Genomic DNA, 26,986 nt, shown 5'->3' with positions numbered 1-26,986 from the left:
AGATTTTATTTATTTATTCGACAGAGATAGAGACAGCCAGCGAGAAAGGGAACACAAGCAGGGGGAGTGAGGCTCGACCCCACAACGCCGGGATCACGCCCTGAGCCGAAGGCAGACGCTTAACCGGTGTGCCACCCAGGCACCCCTCTTTAAGATTATTTTTTAATTTTTTAAAGTAATCTTTACACTCAATGTGGGGCTCGAACTCACGACCCCAAGATCAAGAGTCGCATGCTTTACCAACTGAGCCAGGCAGGCGCCCCCACGAACCTTCTTTATTTAAAGAAAAGGCAGAGGGGAAATAAGTGTCTCCCCACATGCTTATGAAGAAGGTAAGTAATATATGTAAAATGTTCGTTGCTCAGTAATGCGAGTTACTATTACCATTAGCCACAGTTCACCTAAGCTGGTGCGGCCAGCGGGGAGGCTGAGCCCATCCACGTGGTCAGGGCATTGGGCACAGGCATCACATGAAGGAAAAATATGTCACCGGGTCCATCTGACTTCCGATTCCTTGGGGATGACTTCCACCTCCAGCTTTCCATCCGCCTAACAATCGGGCTGAAGCTGGGTAACCCGCCAGCCACTCCTGACCCTGACTGTGCGCCTGTCGAGGCCACTGTATTCCCACCGCCTCTGCCTCATCAGCAGGACAAACCCAGGCCCCTTTCTCCAGATCGTGACGCCCCCTCAGCCATCTTCAAGTCTTCCTCTTCCAGGCAGCTTTCCCAGACCACCCAGGAATGAGGCCTGAGAACCACTAACCCTGCAGCACCGCCAGTTCCCACACCCTTCACCCCAGACGCAAGAAGAGTTAAACCACATGTCACAAAGACACGCCAACATTTAAAAACCTTCCCAACCCAGCAGCCTCCCGGGTAGCTTTCAGAGTTGAAGATCTGCTGAATGACCCACAGGGAGACATGAGGCCAGCATGAGATAGGAGGATACCTGTGTAAGGTCGCCCTGTGGGGACTAAAACCCAAGTCAGAAGTGAGAAATGCCAGAATTAGATTCTCTGCTCCCGATACAGAAAAACCCACATGCAGGGGTGCCTGGGGGGCTCAGGTCATGATCCCAGGGTCCTGGGATCGAGCCCCGCATGAGGCTCCCTCCTCAGTGGGGAGCTTGCTTCTCCCTCTGCCTGCCACTGCCCCTGCTTGTGCTCTCTCTCTATATCTCTCTCTGTCAAATAAATAAATAAAATCTTAAAAAAAAAAAAAAAGAAAAGAAAAGAAAAGAAAAACCTACATGCAGAGAGGGCTTGTTCCCCCAGGCGGGCTCTCCATCTCCACCCAAAGCCACACTCCAATGCCCCCCAACCCTCAGCTGTGTGTCTGCCCACAGCTCAGGGCATGTGGACGCGGGAAAGAATCCCCAGGTGCCCAACTACTTCTGTGACTGTGAAACTCTAGTCCTTCTGTTTTCACTGGCAACAGAGAGGAAAATGAAGAAGGCACAGATTGTCATAAACTCAAAACTATCAAATTTAAAGAACTGTCCTTTATTCTGAAATTACGGACTTCCAACGTTTTTAGTGTCAGAATCATCTTCCATTTGTGAAAGTCAGCAACAGTAGATGCCGGCTTGCTTTTTTTTTTTTTTTTTAACGCCCATCTTTAGCAAAACTACAAGTTTGTAACTACAAGCTCCTAACTTTTTTTTTTTTCCATTTCATTGGTCCCTGCAGAAATCAAGGCTTGGTAATCACATGCACCCCCTGCCTCTGAGAAGGTGACAAATTCTAACTGTCCCTTTCTCACTTTCCGAACATCCTGGTGTCTTGCTCACAACCCTCAGGGCCAGGAGTCTTTGCTGGGGTCTAACTCAACCTGCTAGCTGCAGTTCAAATCCTCCTCTTGCCTTCAGCAGACAGTCACACCCCTGCTGGGGCTCAGACGCCGCTTCTCAAGACCTTTTCCAACTTACTAAGTCACCAAAATGAACACCGCTCCCATCCCAGACTGAGGGAGAGCGAAGAACCACCTCCCAGCTCTGCAGAAGGCCCTGAGAAAAGAAGGTCCGTCCTCCCAGGGAGGTCAGGAGGCCTGCACTCTGCAGGACCAGGATGGGAGGGACCTGGAGGGTTCCACAGTTCAGCCCCACCCCACTCCCACTGTAGAGATGGGATAGTTGAGGCACAAACAGAGGAAGAGACCAGCCCAAGGTCACAAGGAGAGCCAGCAGCAAGGCCGAGGGCATTATAGAATTCCCTTGCGTCCACCACGGCCAATCCTCCAACACCTAAAGACTGGCCGGAACAGACTTGAGAGGTCTCCCTGCCACATCTGCCACAGCACACACCACAAACGCTGCCCACTGACTGCAACCCATTCCTGTCCCAAGCAGGGGTCCCCACCACTCCCCAAGTCTGAGGATGGACCTGGGGCCATGGTAACAAAGTCACCCCCACTAAACCCTGCCACTTCCAAATCCCCAATTTCCCTAATAGTGAAATCTCTACCTTCTGCCCAACTTTCTAGAACAGCTCAAGTGTGCAGGCCCCATCCCCTCGGTGGGAGATGCTACGGTAACAGCTCCCTCTTCATGTGACACTATGTCCAGACTCTAGGCCAGCTTCCAACCCAACTCTGAGAAACCTAAGTGTGACCGGCTTCTCCATCCAATGGATCTTAGTTGCTTCAAAGGATACTCCTAAGGTTCAAGCCCCCACTCAGTGGCAAATTCCCTGCAGGCTCCTTCGCACAGTCATTTATAAAGCCTCTACTTGTATACATCCAGTGACAGGGAGCTCACTACCTAGGAGAGCAAGTCATTCCAACACCACTTGGCTGTACCTCTTCTTCCAGGAGACGATCTTTCAACTAGCTGACTGCTGTTCTCATACACCTTCACTTCCCTGGGTAAAAGCCACCTTTCTTCCTTCAAATTCATCTCACCTGATGTGACATCCAGACTCCTATCTCCAGGTCGACTCACTCTCCAAAGTATAGTGACCAAAAGGAGTACGACCTCCTATATGGGACCTGACACCCTTACTTTATACAGTGGGACTGTCACCTTCCTTATCCTGGGTAAAATGTTACTGTTAATGCAGCCCAAGACTGCACTCGCTGACCCCTAGGGCATCTGTCATACTCACTGGTGCCTTAGCCTATAAGTGCCCAAAAGCCCTCAGTCCATGACGAAAGAGCTGTAGGCATGTAGGTCTCAGCTCACTCAGTCNACGAAAGAGCTGTAGGCATGTAGGTCTCAGCTCACTCAGTCCTCACTACCACCCCGGGAACTCTCACTCCCATTTTACAGACAAGAACACTGAGGCACAGAGAGCTTAACTCACTCCTGTGAAGTCATAGCTCGTAAGCACCAGAGCTGAAATTCAAACTAAGGTCGTGCAGTCTGGCTCCAGGGCCAGCGCTCTCAATTACTGCCCTCTATTATACTCGCAGCCTTAATTTCTTTTTCTCTTTTCTTCTTAATTTTTTGGCGGGGGGTGGGGGGTAAGTCCAAGTGCAAGAGCTGACATTGACCTTGACTATATTTCACCTTGTTCTGCAGGAAGGAGGCTACCACATTGGGTCCTTCCCCAAAGCTACATTCCCCTCTGCCCATTCCCTAGGCTTTCAGGCATGCCTGTAAGACCCTCCACCCTGGGGTCCACCCTTCCCCACAACCTGCCTGGAACCGCCATTACCATACGTTGCATTCCTTGGGGAAACCAACCAATTCCTCCTTCAAGGGGATAAACCCACCCCCCTCACCACAGTACCACTGTCATCCCCTACACAGAAATCTCCACAGGACTTCCTGGGGGAAGCCATTCACGCTTCCCCCGAGGGAGGGCCCTAGGCTTTATCCCAGGAGTGAATTCTAGCCCACAGGCAGGGAGACACAGGTTAGATGTGCTCTCAGAGACTGCCAATGGCCACGCAGCCCACAGAACCCCGTCACTTGGCCCGAAACCCTGGCTGAGGCCACAGGGATGTGGGAGTCTTCTCCCAGCGCTGGGAGAGCCAGGCCGAGGGAGAGCCCGACGCCAGGCTCGCTGGAACCTACCGGAAGGGATGAAAAACGTGTAGCCCTGTTTCAGCTCAATTCTTTGGCATCGCTCCACGCGGTCTCCCAGGAAGATGTCACTCTGTTTGCCTGACAGCACCCACTCCTCATACAGTGCCAAATTGTGCAGGGTTGGAGGAATCAGCCAAAAGATCTTGGGAGGAAAAGGAGGCAATCAGCTGAAGATCTGGGCGAAAGTCCTGGATTCCTTCCAGGCTGTGCCACAACCCAAGGAGACAGCCCCACCTGCCTGGGAGCAGGGAGGACAGGGGAGCGCCTCCAGGACCAGGCCCAAAGGGTCTCTGGGCTGCCGGGGAGGCTGCGTCGCCCTTCTGGGACACCCTTTGCCTGCCTTTAGGGAATCTCCATTTCTGCCAAAACATCAGGGTGGCTAGAGTTCCTGGACTGCGTGGAACATTCTTTCTCCTGAGCTGCAGGCTTGTTGGGGAGGTAAGGGAAGGAGACGAAGGGAATTTCCTAAGTTGTATGATAAAATGGTCCAATAAATAAACCCAGCCTGTGCTCACTCTGGAGAGGGAGGAAAAACATCTGGAACCAAGCAGGATGACTTCCTACCCAGAATTTCTTCCAACATGTTTGGTTAAAACAAACGCACACACGAACCCAGACGAGCAGGGCGGCACGTGTCCGCTCAAGGAGCACCCACATCCGTGCGGGGCGCTCAGAAGCGAACGCACCAGCAGCATCCTGAACGCACGCATCACCTCCTCTCTCTGGGGGACGTCTGTCCCTCAGATAAAATGTTCTTGGAGGCAGGTGGTGCCGACAACTAGACTTTTAAGTTAAATGGTCTCAGTGCTGGGGCTGGAAACCACAGCGGGCAAAGTGAATGCCAGGAGTTCTTGGGAACCAAGGCTAGAGTTTTAATCTGGCCTGAGGTGCTTAGAACACTGGACTAGGTGATCAGGTATGAACAGGTAACCAGGTGTGATGCAGAAAAGCTGACCTGGATGTTCCCTCCAGGTGAAGACAGAGAGTGGGAGGTGGTCCTGAAAGTGGGCAGGGCAGGAGCTGGCTGGGCTGGGGAGGGGGGAGGCGAGGGGAGGGTTAGGCGAGCGAGCCCCTCCATGAAATAACAGCCAGGAATGTACGGAAGTTGAAGAGATTTGGCTCAACTCACCTTCCCACCCCGGAAAACATGGTACCAAACAGACGTGCCTCCGAAGTCGATGTGGAAGTCAGTGAAACAGCCTTTCACGCTCATCAGACAGTACCTGTGGCACAGAAGCAGGGGAGCAGGAACAATAATTCAGTGCCTGAATCACAGGACTGCACAGACAGCTTCCGAAGGGCCTGACCTGCTGTCCTTTTATAAATACTACCACCGGGGAATTTTCTTTTCTTTTTAAACCCAATTCTAATCGGAGTTCCCCCTGGGGGAAGCCCCTGTGATCGGATGACGAATCTCAAGCACTGGCCACCTGCCCCCAAGGCTGGGGGAGGCACCTGGGTTTTCAGGTCCCCAGGAGAGAGCTGGCAACCCACAGGCCACTTGGTTCCTTCCTCACAGACAGCTTCTGCTCTTGCCCCACCCCCACTCCCACCCCAGGGAGAGGCTTCCTTTCTGCTCCCTCCCAGCGCCTGTACCTGCCGTTCTCCCAAGACCCCTGTCCCCTCCGCAGCAGCTGGGCCCCTGGAATTCCACTGTAAACCACCTGCAAAGCTTGCCAGTTACCAGTTCCCATTCATCTCTTCTTTCACTCGACAAGCGTTTGCTGAGAGCCAACCAACGGTCCAGCCCAGAGCTGGCATGGCCCTCAGAGAAATGTGTCAGCATGCATCAGCCCCCTCCCCTTCAGGATGGGACATTCTTAATGGAGCACTACACGGGGAAAGTGAAACAGCAAGGCAACTGACTGAGAAGTGAGCAATGCAGCTCTAAGTACAGGGGTACCAGCCACAAAAGATCACCATGTAGGATTCCACGGATATGAAACGGTCCGAGTAGGCAAACCTACAGAGACAGAGTAGATGAGGGGTGGCCAGGGCTTGAGGGCAGGGGTGGGGGGGAGGGATGGGGAATGACTGCTAATGGGTACAGGGTTTCATTCTGGGGTGATAAAAATGTTCTGAATTTGACTGTGAATGCACAACTCTGTAAACATAGGGAACCACTGAATTGTACACTTTAAATGAATGAATGGTATGTGAATTCTATCTCCATATAACTGCTAAAAAAAAGTGAAGGGATTAAGAGAGGACACTGGGGGTGGGGTGGTAGATGGGCAGAGAGGAGAACCTGGGCCTCAGAGGCTTGGGCAAGGAGGTGCATTCAGGAGAAGGAACCCGCCGGCAGCCCCCCTTCTGAGCTCTAGCAGCAGCCAGATAACCCACCCTTCCTTACAGGAACTCACCAGTCTCCTCCCTCCTCCCTTGACATGCTGCCCTCCTAGGGGTGGGCAGAGCTTAAAGGGGGTGGGGGGGGTGACAGAGCAGGCTTCCAAGTCCAGGCCTGGCAGACAGGGTTGCCAGGGTCCCCTCTTTTCCTCCCACCCCTTCCCACAAGAGCCACCAGCAGCACGGATGGGGCAGCCTCCCCACGGCTCACGCACCTTGGCACCTCCAGAGGCCCACACACACATGCTTACCCCACTGACCTCTTTTCCCCGCTGCATTTTGCTTTTCCATGGTTTGGGGAAGAGGGGAGGAATGGGGCAGGGACAGACAGGGAGGAGGCAGCAGCAAGCCCCAGTGGAGATAATGGGGGCGTGGGGCTGAGCTGGTTAGGAGGCTGGTGGGCTCCAGGTGCCCCCTCCCTCTAGCTGCCTTTTGCACCTCACATTCAGGTGGACCCGGGGCTCGGCAGTATGCAGGCAGCGTGCCCCGCGTCCCTCCTCCGGATAGGCTGGAAGGAGCCTTAACCATGTGTCTGCAGGAGGCTGACAAATCAGAAGGCCTTCCCCCACATCAGAGCCCCGCTGCCTAGCAACCCCATCGGAGGGGTGTAGTTGACAGCACAGGACGCAGCCCTGTCACGAAGACAGGCACGGGCTGCGGGGCTGGCGCTGGGGTTGTTAAAGTCCCAGCTCAGGCTGGGGCTCTGCACCCTCCCGCCTCCAGCCAGCAGGCCCAGCCAGGTCCCTACTCTGAAGACCCGAGTGACCCTCTTCTCTCCAAGGAACTGGGGGTGAGGAGTGGGGGTGAAGCCCTAACCCACCCCACCCCCACGGACCACACCGGCCTCCTCTCCAAGCACCACTTCAAAATATTAGTCCTCATTTTCCTAAAACCACCTCTTCGTCTGGATTTTTTTTTCTTTTCTTTTTTTAATTTAACCTTGGTTTCCACCCCCTTCAGGCCTCAGCAGAAAACAGTCTAGGGAAAACAATTTAAGTGTTTGTGGGGTGGAGCAAGGAGATGTGCTTCCTTTGGTCTGCAGCTTGATAACCACCCAGGTGCCCGCAGCAGAGAGGAGAGGAGCTTGGCCCTTGGGCACCAGGCCCCAAGCTGGCCTGGCCACACGGGTCACCACCCCCCAACCTCCTGTCCCCCAGCGCCAACCTCCNTCCTTATCCTGGGTAAAATGTTACTGTTAATGCAGCCCAAGACTGCACTCGCTGACCCCTAGGGCATCTGTCATACTCACTGGTGCCTTAGCCTATAAGTGCCCAAAAGCCCTCAGTCCATGACGAAAGAGCTGTAGGCATGTAGGTCTCAGCTCACTCAGTCCTCACTACCACCCCGGGAACTCTCACTCCCATTTTACAGACAAGAACACTGAGGCACAGAGAGCTTAACTCACTCCTGTGAAGTCATAGCTCGTAAGCACCAGAGCTGAAATTCAAACTAAGGTCGTGCAGTCTGGCTCCAGGGCCAGCGCTCTCAATTACTGCCCTCTATTATACTCGCAGCCTTAATTTCTTTTTCTCTTTTCTTCTTAATTTTTTGGCGGGGGGTGGGGGGTAAGTCCAAGTGCAAGAGCTGACATTGACCTTGACTATATTTCACCTTGTTCTGCAGGAAGGAGGCTACCACATTGGGTCCTTCCCCAAAGCTACATTCCCCTCTGCCCATTCCCTAGGCTTTCAGGCATGCCTGTAAGACCCTCCACCCTGGGGTCCACCCTTCCCCACAACCTGCCTGGAACCGCCATTACCATACGTTGCATTCCTTGGGGAAACCAACCAATTCCTCCTTCAAGGGGATAAACCCACCCCCCTCACCACAGTACCACTGTCATCCCCTACACAGAAATCTCCACAGGACTTCCTGGGGGAAGCCATTCACGCTTCCCCCGAGGGAGGGCCCTAGGCTTTATCCCAGGAGTGAATTCTAGCCCACAGGCAGGGAGACACAGGTTAGATGTGCTCTCAGAGACTGCCAATGGCCACGCAGCCCACAGAACCCCGTCACTTGGCCCGAAACCCTGGCTGAGGCCACAGGGATGTGGGAGTCTTCTCCCAGCGCTGGGAGAGCCAGGCCGAGGGAGAGCCCGACGCCAGGCTCGCTGGAACCTACCGGAAGGGATGAAAAACGTGTAGCCCTGTTTCAGCTCAATTCTTTGGCATCGCTCCACGCGGTCTCCCAGGAAGATGTCACTCTGTTTGCCTGACAGCACCCACTCCTCATACAGTGCCAAATTGTGCAGGGTTGGAGGAATCAGCCAAAAGATCTTGGGAGGAAAAGGAGGCAATCAGCTGAAGATCCGGGAGAAAGTCCTGGATTCCTTCCAGGCTGTGCCACAACCCAAGGAGACAGCCCCACCTGCCTGGGAGCAGGGAGGACAGGGGAGCGCCTCCAGGACCAGGCCCAAAGGGTCTCTGGGCTGCCGGGGAGGCTGCGTCGCCCTTCTGGGACACCCTTTGCCTGCCTTTAGGGAATCTCCATTTCTGCCAAAACATCAGGGTGGCTAGAGTTCCTGGACTGCGTGGAACATTCTTTCTCCTGAGCTGCAGGCTTGTTGGGGAGGTAAGGGAAGGAGACGAAGGGAATTTCCTAAGTTGTATGATAAAATGGTCCAATAAATAAACCCAGCCTGTGCTCACTCTGGAGAGGGAGGAAAAACATCTGGAACCAAGCAGGATGACTTCCTACCCAGAATTTCTTCCAACATGTTTGGTTAAAACAAACGCACACACGAACCCAGACGAGCAGGGCGGCACGTGTCCGCTCAAGGAGCACCCACATCCGTGCGGGGCGCTCAGAAGCGAACGCACCAGCAGCATCCTGAACGCACGCATCACCTCCTCTCTCTGGGGGACGTCTGTCCCTCAGATAAAATGTTCTTGGAGGCAGGTGGTGCCGACAACTAGACTTTTAAGTTAAATGGTCTCAGTGCTGGGGCTGGAAACCACAGCGGGCAAAGTGAATGCCAGGAGTTCTTGGGAACCAAGGCTAGAGTTTTAATCTGGCCTGAGGTGCTTAGAACACTGGACTAGGTGATCAGGTATGAACAGGTAACCAGGTGTGATGCAGAAAAGCTGACCTGGATGTTCCCTCCAGGTGAAGACAGAGAGTGGGAGGTGGTCCTGAAAGTGGGCAGGGCAGGAGCTGGCTGGGCTGGGGAGGGGGGAGGCGAGGGGAGGGTTAGGCGAGCGAGCCCCTCCATGAAATAACAGCCAGGAATGTACGGAAGTTGAAGAGATTTGGCTCAACTCACCTTCCCACCCCGGAAAACATGGTACCAAACAGACGTGCCTCCGAAGTCGATGTGGAAGTCAGTGAAACAGCCTTTCACGCTCATCAGACAGTACCTGTGGCACAGAAGCAGGGGAGCAGGAACAATAATTCAGTGCCTGAATCACAGGACTGCACAGACAGCTTCCGAAGGGCCTGACCTGCTGTCCTTTTATAAATACTACCACCGGGGAATTTTCTTTTCTTTTTAAACCCAATTCTAATCGGAGTTCCCCCTGGGGGAAGCCCCTGTGATCGGATGACGAATCTCAAGCACTGGCCACCTGCCCCCAAGGCTGGGGGAGGCACCTGGGTTTTCAGGTCCCCAGGAGAGAGCTGGCAACCCACAGGCCACTTGGTTCCTTCCTCACAGACAGCTTCTGCTCTTGCCCCACCCCCACTCCCACCCCAGGGAGAGGCTTCCTTTCTGCTCCCTCCCAGCGCCTGTACCTGCCGTTCTCCCAAGACCCCTGTCCCCTCCGCAGCAGCTGGGCCCCTGGAATTCCACTGTAAACCACCTGCAAAGCTTGCCAGTTACCAGTTCCCATTCATCTCTTCTTTCACTCGACAAGCGTTTGCTGAGAGCCAACCAACGGTCCAGCCCAGAGCTGGCATGGCCCTCAGAGAAATGTGTCAGCATGCATCAGCCCCCTCCCCTTCAGGATGGGACATTCTTAATGGAGCACTACACGGGGAAAGTGAAACAGCAAGGCAACTGACTGAGAAGTGAGCAATGCAGCTCTAAGTACAGGGGTACCAGCCACAAAAGATCACCATGTAGGATTCCACGGATATGAAACGGTCCGAGTAGGCAAACCTACAGAGACAGAGTAGATGAGGGGTGGCCAGGGCTTGAGGGCAGGGGTGGGGGGGAGGGATGGGGAATGACTGCTAATGGGTACAGGGTTTCATTCTGGGGTGATAAAAATGTTCTGAATTTGACTGTGAATGCACAACTCTGTAAACATAGGGAACCACTGAATTGTACACTTTAAATGAATGAATGGTATGTGAATTCTATCTCCATATAACTGCTAAAAAAAAGTGAAGGGATTAAGAGAGGACACTGGGGGTGGGGTGGTAGATGGGCAGAGAGGAGAACCTGGGCCTCAGAGGCTTGGGCAAGGAGGTGCATTCAGGAGAAGGAACCCGCCGGCAGCCCCCCTTCTGAGCTCTAGCAGCAGCCAGATAACCCACCCTTCCTTACAGGAACTCACCAGTCTCCTCCCTCCTCCCTTGACATGCTGCCCTCCTAGGGGTGGGCAGAGCTTAAAGGGGGTGGGGGGGGTGACAGAGCAGGCTTCCAAGTCCAGGCCTGGCAGACAGGGTTGCCAGGGTCCCCTCTTTTCCTCCCACCCCTTCCCACAAGAGCCACCAGCAGCACGGATGGGGCAGCCTCCCCACGGCTCACGCACCTTGGCACCTCCAGAGGCCCACACACACATGCTTACCCCACTGACCTCTTTTCCCCGCTGCATTTTGCTTTTCCATGGTTTGGGGAAGAGGGGAGGAATGGGGCAGGGACAGACAGGGAGGAGGCAGCAGCAAGCCCCAGTGGAGATAATGGGGGCGTGGGGCTGAGCTGGTTAGGAGGCTGGTGGGCTCCAGGTGCCCCCTCCCTCTAGCTGCCTTTTGCACCTCACATTCAGGTGGACCCGGGGCTCGGCAGTATGCAGGCAGCGTGCCCCGCGTCCCTCCTCCGGATAGGCTGGAAGGAGCCTTAACCATGTGTCTGCAGGAGGCTGACAAATCAGAAGGCCTTCCCCCACATCAGAGCCCCGCTGCCTAGCAACCCCATCGGAGGGGTGTAGTTGACAGCACAGGACGCAGCCCTGTCACGAAGACAGGCACGGGCTGCGGGGCTGGCGCTGGGGTTGTTAAAGTCCCAGCTCAGGCTGGGGCTCTGCACCCTCCCGCCTCCAGCCAGCAGGCCCAGCCAGGTCCCTACTCTGAAGACCCGAGTGACCCTCTTCTCTCCAAGGAACTGGGGGTGAGGAGTGGGGGTGAAGCCCTAACCCACCCCACCCCCACGGACCACACCGGCCTCCTCTCCAAGCACCACTTCAAAATATTAGTCCTCATTTTCCTAAAACCACCTCTTCGTCTGGATTTTTTTTTCTTTTCTTTTTTTAATTTAACCTTGGTTTCCACCCCCTTCAGGCCTCAGCAGAAAACAGTCTAGGGAAAACAATTTAAGTGTTTGTGGGGTGGAGCAAGGAGATGTGCTTCCTTTGGTCTGCAGCTTGATAACCACCCAGGTGCCCGCAGCAGAGAGGAGAGGAGCTTGGCCCTTGGGCACCAGGCCCCAAGCTGGCCTGGCCACACGGGTCACCACCCCCCAACCTCCTGTCCCCCAGCGCCAACCTCCCCAGCAGGCGTGCACGCAATCACTAGGAGCTGCCGCAGCTATGTGCAAGGAAAGTTCTCCAAGTTGTGCTTGCGTCTGATCTGCCCTCCCAGTCACCCTCCAGCATCCTCTGAGGCCCTTCGGAGCTTGGGGGCGCCACTTCCAGCCCCGCCTCTCCCACAGAGGCCCCTCCTCCCATGTCCCTCATTTCCTGGCCGCCAGGCCAAGCCGCCCCTCCCGCCGGGCAACTGCATGCGTTGGAGCGGCCAGGGTGGCTGTGACAGGGCGGCTTTGTCAGGGCCCCTGCTGCCGCCACCCCCGCCCTCGCGCCCGCCCCGCGCTCATTCCGGGTCTCCCCCCTCACTCCTGCTCCCGCTCGCTCTGGCGTGACGCCTTTGCACTGACCTCTACAGCTTCCTCTTCCAAAGCACACCGCAGTCACATGGGCACCCCGGCTCGGTGCCACGGCCGCTAAGCTCTTCCAGCCGGCCAGCCAGCCTGGCTTCCGCCTCGGCTGCCCCTTGCCCAGAAAGCCGCGCCCCTCAACAGATACCCCCCACCCACCGCCGGGGTGGCTTCCGTACAGGAGTGCACCCTCCAAGTTGGGGGATGAGAATCAGGAGCCCCCGAACTAAGCCTCTGGGGGGTTCCCGCCTCCCAAGGCCCGGGCTGGCTGGGGAGGAGCGTGGTAGGAGGGGGCGCTGCACCTGCAGCACCAACTTTGGGGCGCTGCCTGGGATCTGGGGAAGCCGGGCGACCCCACCCCGCCCTTTTCCCTCCAACTTAGCGAAACTCCCCCGGCAGCTCGGGCAGCATCCCCTGGGGCAAAGGTCTTGGCGGGGGTAACCTGGGGAAAGCTGGCACCGGGTGACGGGGCTGAAGGCGCCGAGCGCGCGCGCACACACACTACACACTTACACGCAGCCCCGGGAGACACAAAGAGCTGCTCCGCGACGCCGGCTGCGCAGCCCGCGGGCGGGAGGTGACCCACACCCCGCCCCGGCGCNCAGTGACAGGGAGCTCACTACCTAGGAGAGCAAGTCATTCCAACACCACTTGGCTGTACCTCTTCTTCCAGGAGACGATCTTTCAACTAGCTGACTGCTGTTCTCATACACCTTCACTTCCCTGGGTAAAAGCCACCTTTCTTCCTTCAAATTCATCTCACCTGATGTGACATCCAGACTCCTATCTCCAGGTCGACTCACTCTCCAAAGTATAGTGACCAAAAGGAGTACGACCTCCTATATGGGACCTGACACCCTTACTTTATACAGTGGGACTGTCACCTCCCTTATCCTGGGTAAAATGTTACTGTTAATGCAGCCCAAGACTGCACTCGCTGACCCCTAGGGCATCTGTCATACTCACTGGTGCCTTAGCCTATAAGTGCCCAAAAGCCCTCAGTCCATGACGAAAGAGCTGTAGGCATGTAGGTCTCAGCTCACTCAGTCCTCACTACCACCCCGGGAACTCTCACTCCCATTTTACAGACAAGAACACTGAGGCACAGAGAGCTTAACTCACTCCTGTGAAGTCATAGCTCGTAAGCACCAGAGCTGAAATTCAAACTAAGGTCGTGCAGTCTGGCTCCAGGGCCAGCGCTCTCAATTACTGCCCTCTATTATACTCGCAGCCTTAATTTCTTTTTCTCTTTTCTTCTTAATTTTTTGGCGGGGGGTGGGGGGTAAGTCCAAGTGCAAGAGCTGACATTGACCTTGACTATATTTCACCTTGTTTTGCAGGAAGGAGGCTACCACATTGGGTCCTTCCCCAAAGCTACATTCCCCTCTGCCCATTCCCTAGGCTTTCAGGCATGCCTGTAAGACCCTCCACCCTGGGGTCCACCCTTCCCCACAACCTGCCTGGAACCGCCATTACCATACGTTGCATTCCTTGGGGAAACCAACCAATTCCTCCTTCAAGGGGATAAACCCACCCCCCTCACCACAGTACCACTGTCATCCCCTACACAGAAATCTCCACAGGACTTCCTGGGGGAAGCCATTCACGCTTCCCCCGAGGGAGGGCCCTAGGCTTTATCCCAGGAGTGAATTCTAGCCCACAGGCAGGGAGACACAGGTTAGATGTGCTCTCAGAGACTGCCAATGGCCACGCAGCCCACAGAACCCCGTCACTTGGCCCGAAACCCTGGCTGAGGCCACAGGGATGTGGGAGTCTTCTCCCAGCGCTGGGAGAGCCAGGCCGAGGGAGAGCCCGACGCCAGGCTCGCTGGAACCTACCGGAAGGGATGAAAAACGTGTAGCCCTGTTTCAGCTCAATTCTTTGGCATCGCTCCACGCGGTCTCCCAGGAAGATGTCACTCTGTTTGCCTGACAGCACCCACTCCTCATACAGTGCCAAATTGTGCAGGGTTGGAGGAATCAGCCAAAAGATCTTGGGAGGAAAAGGAGGCAATCAGCTGAAGATCTGGGCGAAAGTCCTGGATTCCTTCCAGGCTGTGCCACAACCCAAGGAGACAGCCCCACCTGCCTGGGAGCAGGGAGGACAGGGGAGCGCCTCCAGGACCAGGCCCAAAGGGTCTCTGGGCTGCCGGGGAGGCTGCGTCGCCCTTCTGGGACACCCTTTGCCTGCCTTTAGGGAATCTCCATTTCTGCCAAAACATCAGGGTGGCTAGAGTTCCTGGACTGCGTGGAACATTCTTTCTCCTGAGCTGCAGGCTTGTTGGGGAGGTAAGGGAAGGAGACGAAGGGAATTTCCTAAGTTGTATGATAAAATGGTCCAATAAATAAACCCAGCCTGTGCTCACTCTGGAGAGGGAGGAAAAACATCTGGAACCAAGCAGGATGACTTCCTACCCAGAATTTCTTCCAACATGTTTGGTTAAAACAAACGTACACACAAACCCAGACGAGCAGGGCGGCACGTGTCCGCTCAAGGAGCACCCACATCCGTGCGGGGCGCTCAGAAGCGAACGCACCAGCAGCATCCTGAACGCACGCATCACCTCCTCTCTCTGGGGGACGTGTCCCTCAGATAAAATGTTCTTGGAGGCAGGTGGTGCCGACAACTAGACTTTTAAGTTAAATGGTCTCAGTGCTGGGGCTGGAAACCACAGCGGGCAAAGTGAATGCCAGGAGTTCTTGGGAACCAAGGCTAGAGTTTTAATCTGGCCTGAGGTGCTTAGAACACTGGACTAGGTGATCAGGTATGAACAGGTAACCAGGTGTGATGCAGAAAAGCTGACCTGGATGTTCCCTCCAGGTGAAGACAGAGAGTGGGAGGTGGTCCTGAAAGTGGGCAGGGCAGGAGCTGGCTGGGCTGGGGAGGGGGGAGGCGAGGGGAGGGTTAGGCGAGCGAGCCCCTCCATGAAATAACAGCCAGGAATGTACGGAAGTTGAAGAGATTTGGCTCAACTCACCTTCCCACCCCGGAAAACATGGTACCAAACAGACGTGCCTCCGAAGTCGATGTGGAAGTCAGTGAAACAGCCTTTCACGCTCATCAGACAGTACCTGTGGCACAGAAGCAGGGGAGCAGGAACAATAATTCAGTGCCTGAATCACAGGACTGCACAGACAGCTTCCGAAGGGCCTGACCTGCTGTCCTTTTATAAATACTACCACCGGGGAATTTTCTTTTCTTTTTAAACCCAATTCTAATCGGAGTTCCCCCTGGGGGAAGCCCCTGTGATCGGATGACGAATCTCAAGCACTGGCCACCTGCCCCCAAGGCTGGGGGAGGCACCTGGGTTTTCAGGTCCCCAGGAGAGAGCTGGCAACCCACAGGCCACTTGGTTCCTTCCTCACAGACAGCTTCTGCTCTTGCCCCACCCCCACTCCCACCCCAGGGAGAGGCTTCCTTTCTGCTCCCTCCCAGCGCCTGTACCTGCCGTTCTCCCAAGACCCCTGTCCCCTCCGCAGCAGCTGGGCCCCTGGAATTCCACTGTAAACCACCTGCAAAGCTTGCCAGTTACCAGTTCCCATTCATCTCTTCTTTCACTCGACAAGCGTTTGCTGAGAGCCAACCAACGGTCCAGCCCAGAGCTGGCATGGCCCTCAGAGAAATGTGTCAGCATGCATCAGCCCCCTCCCCTTCAGGATGGGACATTCTTAATGGAGCACTACACGGGGAAAGTGAAACAGCAAGGCAACTGACTGAGAAGTGAGCAATGCAGCTCTAAGTACAGGGGTACCAGCCACAAAAGATCACCATGTAGGATTCCACGGATATGAAACGGCCCGAGTAGGCAAACCTACAGAGACAGAGTAGATGAGGGGTGGCCAGGGCTTGAGGGCAGGGGTGGGGGGGAGGGATGGGGAATGACTGCTAATGGGTACAGGGTTTCATTCTGGGGTGATAAAAATGTTCTGAATTTGACTGTGAATGCACAACTCTGTAAACATAGGGAACCACTGAATTGTACACTTTAAATGAATGAATGGTATGTGAATTCTATCTCCATATAACTGCTAAAAAAAAGTGAAGGGATTAAGAGAGGACACTGGGGGTGGGGTGGTAGATGGGCAGAGAGGAGAACCTGGGCCTCAGAGGCTTGGGCAAGGAGGTGCATTCAGGAGAAGGAACCCGCCGGCAGCCCCCCTTCTGAGCTCTAGCAGCAGCCAGATAACCCACCCTTCCTTACAGGAACTCACCAGTCTCCTCCCTCCTCCCTTGACATGCTGCCCTCCTAGGGGTGGGCAGAGCTTAAAGGGGGTGGGGGGGGTGACAGAGCAGGCTTCCAAGTCCAGGCCTGGCAGACAGGGTTGCCAGGGTCCCCTCTTTTCCTCCCACCCCTTCCCACAAGAGCCACCAGCAGCACGGATGGGGCAGCCTCCCCACGGCTCACGCACCTTGGCACCTCCAGAGGCCCACACACACATGCTTACCCCACTGACCTCTTTTCCCCGCTGCATTTTGCTTTTCCATGGTTTGGGGAAGAGGGGAGGAATGGGGCAGGGACAGACAGGGAGGAGGCAGCAGCAAGCCCCAGTGGAGATAATGGGGGCGTGGGGCTGAGCTGGTTAGGAGGCTGGTGGGCTCCAGGTGCCCCCTCCCTCTAGCTGCCTTTTGCACCTCACATTCAGGTGGACCCGGGGCTCGGCAGTATGCAGGCAGCGTGCCCCGCGTCCCTCCTCCGGATAGGCTGGAAGGAGCCTTAACCATGTGTCTGCAGGAGGCTGACAAATCAGAAGGCCTTCCCCCACATCAGAGCCCCGCTGCCTAGCAACCCCATCGGAGGGGTGTAGTTGACAGCACAGGACGCAGCCCTGTCACGAAGACAGGCACGGGCTGCGGGGCTGGCGCTGGGGTTGTTAAAGTCCCAGCTCAGGCTGGGGCTCTGCACCCTCCCGCCTCCAGCCAGCAGGCCCAGCCAGGTCCCTACTCTGAAGACCCGAGTGACCCTCTTCTCTCCAAGGAACTGGGGGTGAGGAGTGGGGGTGAAGCCCTAACCCACCCCACCCCCACGGACCACACCGGCCTCCTCTCCAAGCACCACTTCAAAATATTAGTCCTCATTTTCCTAAAACCACCTCTTCGTCTGGATTTTTTTTTCTTTTCTTTTTTTAATTTAACCTTGGTTTCCACCCCCTTCAGGCCTCAGCAGAAAACAGTCTAGGGAAAACAATTTAAGTGTTTGTGGGGTGGAGCAAGGAGATGTGCTTCCTTTGGTCTGCAGCTTGATAACCACCCAGGTGCCCGCAGCAGAGAGGAGAGGAGCTTGGCCCTTGGGCACCAGGCCCCAAGCTGGCCTGGCCACACGGGTCACCACCCCCCAACCTCCTGTCCCCCAGCGCCAACCTCCCCAGCAGGCGTGCACGCAATCACTAGGAGCTGCCGCAGCTATGTGCAAGGAAAGTTCTCCAAGTTGTGCTTGCGTCTGATCTGCCCTCCCAGTCACCCTCCAGCATCCTCTGAGGCCCTTCGGAGCTTGGGGGCGCCACTTCCAGCCCCGCCTCTCCCACAGAGGCCCCTCCTCCCATGTCCCTCATTTCCTGGCCGCCAGGCCCGGCCGCCCCTCCCGCCGGGCAACTGCATGCGTTGGAGCGGCCAGGGTGGCTGTGACAGGGCGGCTTTGTCAGGGCCCCTGCTGCCGCCACCCCCGCCCTCGCGCCCGCCCCGCGCTCATTCCGGGTCTCCCCCCTCACTCCTGCTCCCGCTCGCTCTGGCGTGACGCCTTTGCACTGACCTCTACAGCTTCCTCTTCCAAAGCACACCGCAGTCACATGGGCACCCCGGCTCGGTGCCACGGCCGCTAAGCTCTTCCAGCCGGCCAGCCAGCCTGGCTTCCGCCTCGGCTGCCCCTTGCCCAGAAAGCCGCGCCCCTCAACAGATACCCCCCACCCACCGCCGGGGTGGCTTCCGTACAGGAGTGCACCCTCCAAGTTGGGGGATGAGAATCAGGAGCCCCCGAACTAAGCCTCTGGGGGGTTCCCGCCTCCCAAGGCCCGGGCTGGCTGGGGAGGAGCGTGGTAGGAGGGGGCGCTGCACCTGCAGCACCAACTTTGGGGCGCTGCCTGGGATCTGGGGAAGCCGGGCGACCCCACCCCGCCCTTTTCCCTCCAACTTAGCGAAACTCCCCCGGCAGCTCGGGCAGCATCCCCTGGGGCAAAGGTCTTGGCGGGGGTAACCTGGGGAAAGCTGGCACCGGGTGACGGGGCTGAAGGCGCCGAGCGCGCGCGCACACACACTACACACTTACACGCAGCCCCGGGAGACACAAAGAGCTGCTCCGCGACGCCGGCTGCGCAGCCCGCGGGCGGGAGGTGACCCACACCCCGCCCCGGCGCACCCCGTAGGAGCGGGGGCTCCCGGGCAGCCCCGGGCCCGCGGGGCGCAGTGCAGGGACGCCCGCCCGGCCCCCGCCCGGAGCGCCCGCGGTTACCCTCGGCGGCAGCGGCAGCGCGGCTCCCGGGCGTCCCCTTCGGCAGCGCAGGATCGACGCGCGCCCAGCCCCGGCGACCGGAGCTGAGCCCCCTCCACGGCGCTGGCAGGCCCCGACCGAGGACCGTGCAGCCCTCTCTCTTCCTTCCTTCCTCGGGGAGCCGGGCGCAGCCTGCGCTCATCCCCGCGCTGAAACTGAACACCCGCGCGGCGCGGCGGCCGCCAGGAAGGAGGAGGGAGGCCGCGGCGGCGACAGGGAAGCTTGCCGGCCAGCGCCAGGGGACGCCGCCGCCGCCCACGGCCGCCCCCTCGCCCCGGCTGGGTGGGGGCACGAGGGTAGCTCTACAGGCGGGACCTCAGGGACACCCGCGCCCCCGTTTTCAGAGAGTGTGGGCGCCGTCCTGCAACTGGAGGTGACGATCCAGCAAAGCCACCTTCCTTAAATGTGTCCTTCGGGGCACGGCTAGGGTTTGGAGGGAGTGTCAAATCCCAGGTATGGCAGCTCGGGAGAGCAGGGATGCTGCTCTGGCTCTAAAACAGACTATCTGTGTGACCTTGGGCAACTTACTTCCCCTCCTTGAGCCGGTTTTCTCATCCTAATGGCAGAGAAGTGACCTGAAGTTCAACTCTGCATTCTAAGATGCTCCTTTGCTGCCCCTTCCCCTATCTAACCCTTAGTAGCTGTGCAAACCTACATCATAGAATAACTGTGGGAATTCACTGAGATACATACATGTTAACACAGTACCTGGAACTATAAGACTGTGATTAATTAATCCAATTTTCACAACCCTCCAAGGTCACTCCCAGGATTGTCCCCGTTTTACAGATGAGAAAGCAGAGGCTCAGAGGTCGTGACTCACCCAGGTCACTACTTCAGTCAGTGATGGTGCTTACCCAACCAGCCTGGCTCAGAGTTTCTCAGCCCTTCTCCCACGTCTACCTGGCAAATCCCAAGACTCTCAGAGCAGCAATGTCTGCAGGTTGCAGCCAAGCTCAACCGCTGACTTCCGGATGCACGAGATGGTCCAGCTCAAATCAGAAGTCCTCCAGGGCATGCTCACCAGGGCCACAGCCCTCCTCCCATTCTGTCCCCACACCCTTCCCCTAAACCGCAAGGGAGCAGGAGACAGTGGTATACCCTCTGTAGGGGCAGAAGTCCAGCTTCTCCATTCTTTGCCAAACCCCATCCACTGGGGCTATCCACCAATATTAATAGGCTCTAATTATCAAGTGCTAATAATTGTTTACATGCATGATATCATTTCACCTTTAAAACAACCCTATAATCCCCATTTTAGGGAAGTGAACATTGAAGCCCTTTCACGGTGGTCAATGCCCTGGGTCAGGGAGCCGCTTCCCAGTGTCATTTACAGAATGGCCCAGCCAGCCATTAGTACCTCTCCAATAGCCTGCTATGAGATCGCACCGTGACCTTTTTAGAACTGGTTGATTTTTTTCACCATATATATGTTCGCCTATTTACGAGAAAAAATTATAATTACAAAAAACATCTCCCATCTTGGATTTGAGCACCAGTCATTTGGTGGGTGTTCTTGAGAAAGGTTTTTTTAAAGCACTTTTTTGTTTTGCTTTTTGAAAGAGGAAGCAGGGAGAGGCAAAAAGAGAGGGAGAAAGAGAAGCCCAACCAGGCTCCATGCCCAGCACAGAGCCAATGTGGGGCTTGATCTCATGACCCTGAAATGATGACCTGAGCCGAAATCAAGAGCTGGATGCTTAACAGACTGAGCCACCCAGGTGCCCCCTGAGCAAGGTTTTTGACACACACAAAATATAGACAGAGCTAAATGAGCTAAGAGAAGGCCCTGACAGCTGAACCAGGCCATCCACATGGGAAAATTATTACTTTTTTGGTCACAAATGCCTCAGCTCAAGCCCCAGCAGGGATCACATCAGATTCATCTGTGTTAAGTATAGCACCGGCAATACAACCCTGTAATTATTCTGATCAACTGTGTGACATTGGACTAAATCCTTCCCCCTCCTGGAACTCAGCATCCCCATTTGGTGAGCTAGTCAGGCCGTAGATGTGCTTGGTTTGACCAGCACTGGGTTTTGTTTTGTTTTTCTTTTTTTTTAAAGAATTTTTNGCCCTGTAATTATTCTGATCAACTGTGTGACGTTGGACTAAATCCTTCCCCCTCCTGGAACTCAGCATCCCCATTTGGTGAGCTAGTCAGGGGCCTCTAACTGGTGGCCCTCAAGGGGTCAAACCAGGCCGTAGATGTGCTTGGTTTGACCAGCACTGGGTTTTGTTTTGTTTTTCTTTTTTTTTAAAGAATTTTTGAAATCATCCACAGCCATAGCAGCCCCTACTGTCTTACACTCAACTGCTACACCTGTTACCCGCATTGAAGCACTATGAACTGCAGTTTCCTTGCCTGTAAAATGAGAATAGGAACACCTACTTCCAAGACTGCTGAGATATGCGTGCTAAGTGTCTAGCACAGTGTCTGTGTCTATACACGCAGCACAGAAAAGGCTGGCTCTCTCTGTTCCTCTCGTATGGAAGTAGAGAGGAAAAGCCAGGAATCCCGAGGCCTGGGGTGTGCTGCCTGGCCCTCAGCTCTGTCCCTGTGCGACACCAGCAGCCTCTCTAGGTCCATGTCCCAGTGTGATATACCACACAGAGACGATCATTTCTAACACCAGCAAGCATAGTTGGGGAGAGCCGAAAGTAAATAAGCATTGTCGAGATGAAAGCCCAATGCAGGGGTGCCTGGGTGCTCAGTCAGTTAAGCATCTGCTTTGGCTCAGGTCATGATCCCAGGGTCCTAGGATTGAGCCCCTCATAGGTCTCCGTGCTTGGCAGGGAGTCTGCTTCTCCTCTCCCTCTGCCCCTTCCCTCCCCACTGCTTGAGCTCTCTCTCTCAGTCTCTCTCTCAAATAAATAAAAAAACTTAAAAAAAAAAAAAGCCCAATGCAAATGTGAGGTAGAAAAGATTGAAAAGCCAAGGATTCCGATGGCAGCTGGAGACCTTGCGTCTACACGAGGCCACACGGACAAACATCTTGTCCTACCCACATCTTACATCTACCACAGGCTCCATTTCCCTACAGCACGGTTGGGAGGTGGGNAAAAGCCCAATGCAAATGTGAGGTAGAAAAGATTGAAAAGCCAAGGATTCCGATGGCAGCTGGAGGCCTTGCGTCTACACGAGGCCACACGGACAAACATCTTGTCCTACCCACATCTTACATCTACCACAGGCTCCATTTCCCTACAGCACGGTTGGGAGGTGGGGCAGGGATGACAGGGTCCCCACTTTGTAGAAGGGGAAACCGAGTCCCTGAGAGGAGAGCAAAGACTTTCTGTGGCCACCAGAGACTTCCAGGGGCAGCCTTGAAACTTGCTCATCCCAGCATCCATTTTTATCTTGTCTGGGTTTCAGCTTTGCACCCCCCAATTTTTTCCCACTTCTCCCTGCCACCCCAAGAAAGTACACAGTGAAAAATGGAGCTGACTCCCAATTATTTGGGGGCAAAACATATGCTTTATGTGGGGTCCCCTTCCTTTCCCTGCCTGTCAGTTCACAGCTTGTCTCCATTAAGCCTCAAGACTCATTTCTGCAAGCAACATGTGAGGACAGAAGAGACTTGCTAATTTCCTTCTGGAATGCATTATAATACCCAGCGGTGCTAAGTGAGAAAGGTATACCCATGTCATAGACCTAGGAGATTTATGGAGGCTTTAAGACATGTCCACGGAAGTCTGTGAGGCTCCCCCTTTCAGAGATAGAACCAAATTCCCCTCCCCTTGAGTGTGGATAGACCAAGTGCCTCACTTTTAATTAAAAGAAGATGGCAGAAGTAAACAGCATGTGACTTTCAAAACTGGGTCATCATAGGCACTGTGGCTTCTTCCTTGCTCTCTCTCCAACCATTTGGGGGGCAAGGGGGACCAGCTGCCACGTCACAGGACATTCAAGCAACCTCAAGAGAGATCCATGTGGTGAAGAATGATGCCCTCTAGCCAACAGCCATGGGAGCACACCATCTGGGAAGTGGGCCCTCCAGCCCCAGTCAAGCCTTCGAGTGACTGCAGCCTAGGCCTAAGTCTTGAGACAAGCTCACTAGTGACTCTGAGCCAGAACTAGCAAGGTAAGACACTTCCAGATTCCTGACCTACAGAAGCTGGGAGGCAATGTTTGTTGCTTTAAGCTGCCAAGATTTCTTTAATTTTTTTTAAGCTATAAAATTTTAGGGTAATATTATGCATCAATAAACAACTAACACAGGAGCACTCCCAAATAGCTATCACTGTTTATCCGATTATAAGGAATTTTCCAAGACAATTAATTCTGGACAGGCAAAAACATTCCTGCAGGGTAGAGATGGAGAGAAGGCAACGGCAGAAGTGTCCAGGGCAGCTGATATTCATTCAGCCTGCCCTGTCATCCTCTTTTCCCTTTATCTTGCTTTTTTAAAAAAAACTAATCTCTACACCCAACATGGGACTCGAACTCACAACCCCAAGATCAAGAGTCAACCCCAAGATGAAGAGTCAGCCAGGTGCCACCCCCCTTTATCTTGCTTTATGTTTCTTCCCAACGCTTATCACCTCCTTAATTATGACTCACTTGTTTGCTTGCCCATCTCTTTTCTCCACCCAAACATAAGCCCCCCGAGCATGGGGACTTTGCTTTATTCGCTGTAGCCTACCAACTACTCAGAATAGGGTCTTGCATTTATGGGCCCTTGGTAAAGGCAGCAACAGATAACTAATATGCTAATAAGGGGCACCTGGGTGGCTCAGCTGTTAAGCGTCTGCCTTTGGCTCAGGTCATGATCCCAGGGTCCTGGGATGGAGCCCCGCATCGGGCTCCCTGCTTGGCGGGAAGCCTGCTTCTCCCTCTCACACCTCCCTTGCTTGTGTTCCCTCTCGCTGTCTCTCTCTGTCAAATAAATAAATAAAATCTTAAAAAAAAAAAAAACTAATACGTTAATGTAACTTTTACATCTTTGTCTCCCACAAGGTTACAGGCAACCTCTTGACAAATGCTCGCACCCCTAGCCTTAAGTATCTCAACCAAAACCCATTAAAATTCTGAACCCCTCGCCATGATCAAACTGCATAAATCCTACAGCCAGAGAGAAGGCAGTAATGGGTCTAAAACATTCCTCTCTTCCCTCTTGCAAACCTCAATTCACGTGGCCTGTCAGCATGGAATCTCTGACTTCTAGAAACAGTGTCATTTCAATTAAATTTCACAGAACCACTCTAAGGTCCCAGAGGACTTCGTTGTTGTGGGGTTTTTACCTTGCTGATTAACTGAAATCAGCATTCTTTTCAGCCAAACCAATGGACTATTTCCAAGGTGACAACTTCCTAACAAGGTTCAAATCCTATCACAAGTTCCCACAGCCACTGACGGGGTTTGTAAACATATCTGCCACACAAACCAACCAATGTGTTGAAGACGTGTGGTTCTAGAAAATTGTACGTGAACCTATTTTTGGTAAGTAGATAGGATTCTCAATGTATTAACAGAATTAAACTATTTAGAGGAATTTTTCAATAAAGCGAAGAATGTATCAAACATCTAAAGGAGGCAAAGTATTTGAAATCGGTGTCCCCCAGTGCTATCTATTTTACCTTCCTAGATACACGTCCCATTTTCCCCCTGCTCCCTCCTGCCTCATCATCTGCCCTTGTAGAGATGATGCACCGGTTTCTACTATCACTCCACTCCCACCTCCTGCAATCCACACAGCAACAGAACTTGCAGAAAGTAAGTCTGAACATATCCTTCTCTGCTTAAAATCTCATAGATAGGCGCATTGAGTGACTGGCTCTTGATTTCGGCTCGGGTCGTGATCTCAAAGGTCTTAGGATCAAGCCTCACATCAGCCTCCATGCTCAGCAGGAGTCTACTTGAGATTCTCTTTCTCCCTCTCCTTCTTCCCCTCCTCCCCTGCTCGAGCATGCTCTCTGTCTCTCATAAATAAATAAATCTTTTTAAAAAAATCTCAGAGTGCCTGGGTGGCTCAGTCAGATGAGCACCTGCCTTTGGCTCAGGTCATGATCCCGGGGTCCTGGGATCGAGCCCGACATCAGGCTCTTGCTTAGCTGGGAGGCTGCTTCCCCCTCTCCCTCTGCTGTTCCCCCTACTTGCGCTCTCTCTCTCCCTCTCTTGCTCTGTCAAATAAATAAATAAAATCTTAAAAAAGAAAAATCAGAGTTTCTGACTGCTCTGAGGAGAAACCCAGACCCTTCACTATGGCATGTCGGGCCCTGATCAGTCTGGCCCACCCACCATCCTGCACCCACTGCCCCTTTCCCTTGCTCTGCTCCAGCCTCACTACCTTCCTTCCGCAGGTCTACCTGTCCCCCTCTCCCCACCCTTCCTAACCTTCCCACCAGGCTCTCTGCACGCAGCCAGGAAAGCTCTTCCCAGGCCTCTTCTCCTAAGTAACCCCCATCTTGGGGACACCTGCCCTGCCTTCCCTGACCACGAGTACCCTACACGCACCTGCAGTATGTGGATCTCTGCCATGTGGGCCCAACACAGCTGTAAATTTCCATCTGTTTCTCTGATTGTTGGATGAACGTCTGTCTCCTGAGAGACTATAAACTCCATCAGGCCAGGGAGCTCATCTGGTTTTCTCACAGTATGTCCAGTGCCCAGGACCAACCAGATGGTTAATACATATGCTGAATGAATTAATCAATCAATCACCCAATCAATCAATGAGAGCTGTGATCTGCCCCTAACTAACCTCTGAGTCCCACACTCTTTCCTCCAGCTCTCCCCTCATGATTCCTTCAAGGCCCTCGGCACTTCACTACCCCCGTCCCTCCCCATATCCCTCCCATCTCCTCTATCCTTTAAAGCCCATGTCCAATGTCGCCTTCAAGAGGACTTCCAATGCCACCAGCCAAAAAGGGTTCCTCCTCTCCCTGTTCCCCTGCCGGGAGCCTGTCTCCCTCTACCTGGGATGAGTCGCACCTCATCCCGTGTTTTATGACGCATTCTCCAGAGGGTAAGGGCTCCTAGTCTTGCTCATCTTTTACTTCCCCATTCCAGGGGCTCTGGAAATTTTACTGTGATCGAATGGGAAAGGAACAGAACTGAAAACCCTCCCACCCTCTCCACCTTGAGCCCATTCTTTGTGTTTGATGTAGCCCAGATCCAAGGGATATAAGGCGCTTCAGCTTCCAGGGGAAGAAAAGTGCCTGAGAAATAATTAAAGAAAGAGAGAGCTTGAAAGCAAAGCCTTGAGAAGCTAGGGCCAGCACGCTGGCCTCCCTTACAAAGCCTGGCACCGAGTCTGCATTCACTCTGCCCTGAATGAAGGGTGGAGTGAATGAACAGCTCACAGCCTTCAAGCTCCTGGGGGCACTCCTGGCAGCAGAGCTGAGCAGAGAGACGCTAATGGATTCTGAGCCACCAGGGCCAACTCTTCTAGGAAGACCAGAGCAGCAATCCTGCCCAGGACAGCCAGCAAGCACCTTCTTCCCGTTCTGGAGACAGAAACACAGACAGCCTGAGATGGTGAGAGCCCTAAGGTAGCTCCAAGGGTCCCAAGGGTCCGTTACTGAAATTCTAGAAAGTGGAGGGGAACATAGGTGCCTCTGCCCAAGTTAAACAATGGGTCTCAGGACTTACTGGTCACATGTAGTGATGTCCCTGCAATTAGACGCGGCCGCCTTCCCAGCCCAGAGCCCACCTGCCGCGTGGAGACATCGTCTGCGGAGTGTTTGATGAGGAAGCAGCCCTTGCACTTTGTTTGGGAAAAGCCCTGGGTCTCAAGAGCAAGGAGCAAAAGAACACCGGACCCCTCCCCAGCCCTCAGCAGAAGCAAAGTATCCACAATGAGCAGGTCTCTCTGAAGATACCTGCTCCCAGGCCATGCTGTCCCTTGGCAGGAGGAGATTAAGGTATGACAAGCACGTACACGCACACCGAGATGGTCCTGTCATTCTTTGTCCCCCCCTCAGATCACATGCCCCTGGGGAGAGCTGGCAGGGAGGCCGAAGGCCCATCTGGATGGGGAAGGCAGAGCTCCTGCGTTCCAAGGCCGTAAGATGCCAGGCTCCTCATGCCAAGGACCCCCATATCCCTCACATCCCAGCAGCACCCCGCAGGGCTGAGACACACACCTCCACCCCCCGCC

General features: G+C 54.5%; 1 protein-coding gene and 1 long non-coding RNA gene across 8 annotated transcripts in view; both read right to left on the bottom strand.

The window, feature by feature from the left end:
- Positions 1–26,986, bottom strand: part of KDM2B (lysine demethylase 2B) — a 128,635-nt gene that overhangs the window by 74,655 nt on the left and 26,994 nt on the right. For 3 of the 5 annotated variants that reach the window (XM_034637900.1, XM_034637899.1, XM_034637901.1), the window contains exons 1-2: positions 5,159–5,252; positions 4,018–4,171 (exon numbers count right to left, since the gene is read on the bottom strand). In XM_034637900.1, the coding sequence (XP_034493791.1) occupies positions 4,018–4,171; positions 5,159–5,242 (238 nt within the window). In that variant the 5' untranslated portion in view covers positions 5,243–5,252. Of the gene's footprint in view, positions 1–4,017; positions 4,172–5,158; positions 5,253–6,626; positions 6,790–14,244; positions 14,399–15,383; positions 15,478–26,986 lie in introns of those variants that run through there. The other 2 variants (XM_034637902.1, XM_034637903.1) reach the window with 2 other exon arrangements.
- On the bottom strand, positions 7,563–12,859 carry LOC117795113. 3 transcript variants are annotated; one of them, XR_004618939.1, is made up of 3 exons: positions 12,407–12,859; positions 9,638–9,731; positions 7,563–8,650 (listed from the first exon to the last, which is right to left on the bottom strand). It is a non-coding gene; the product is annotated as an uncharacterized LOC117795113 (long non-coding RNA). The 3 variants fall into 3 exon arrangements; XR_004618940.1 differs by lacking the exon at positions 12,407–12,859 and adding an exon at positions 12,019–12,141; XR_004618941.1 differs by lacking the exon at positions 12,407–12,859 and adding an exon at positions 11,115–11,669.

This window comes from Ailuropoda melanoleuca, chromosome 12, assembly GCF_002007445.2.
Source record: "Ailuropoda melanoleuca isolate Jingjing chromosome 12, ASM200744v2, whole genome shotgun sequence".
Taxonomy (NCBI): domain Eukaryota; kingdom Metazoa; phylum Chordata; class Mammalia; order Carnivora; family Ursidae; genus Ailuropoda; species Ailuropoda melanoleuca.
This window is presented reverse-complemented; position numbering and strand designations above follow the sequence as displayed.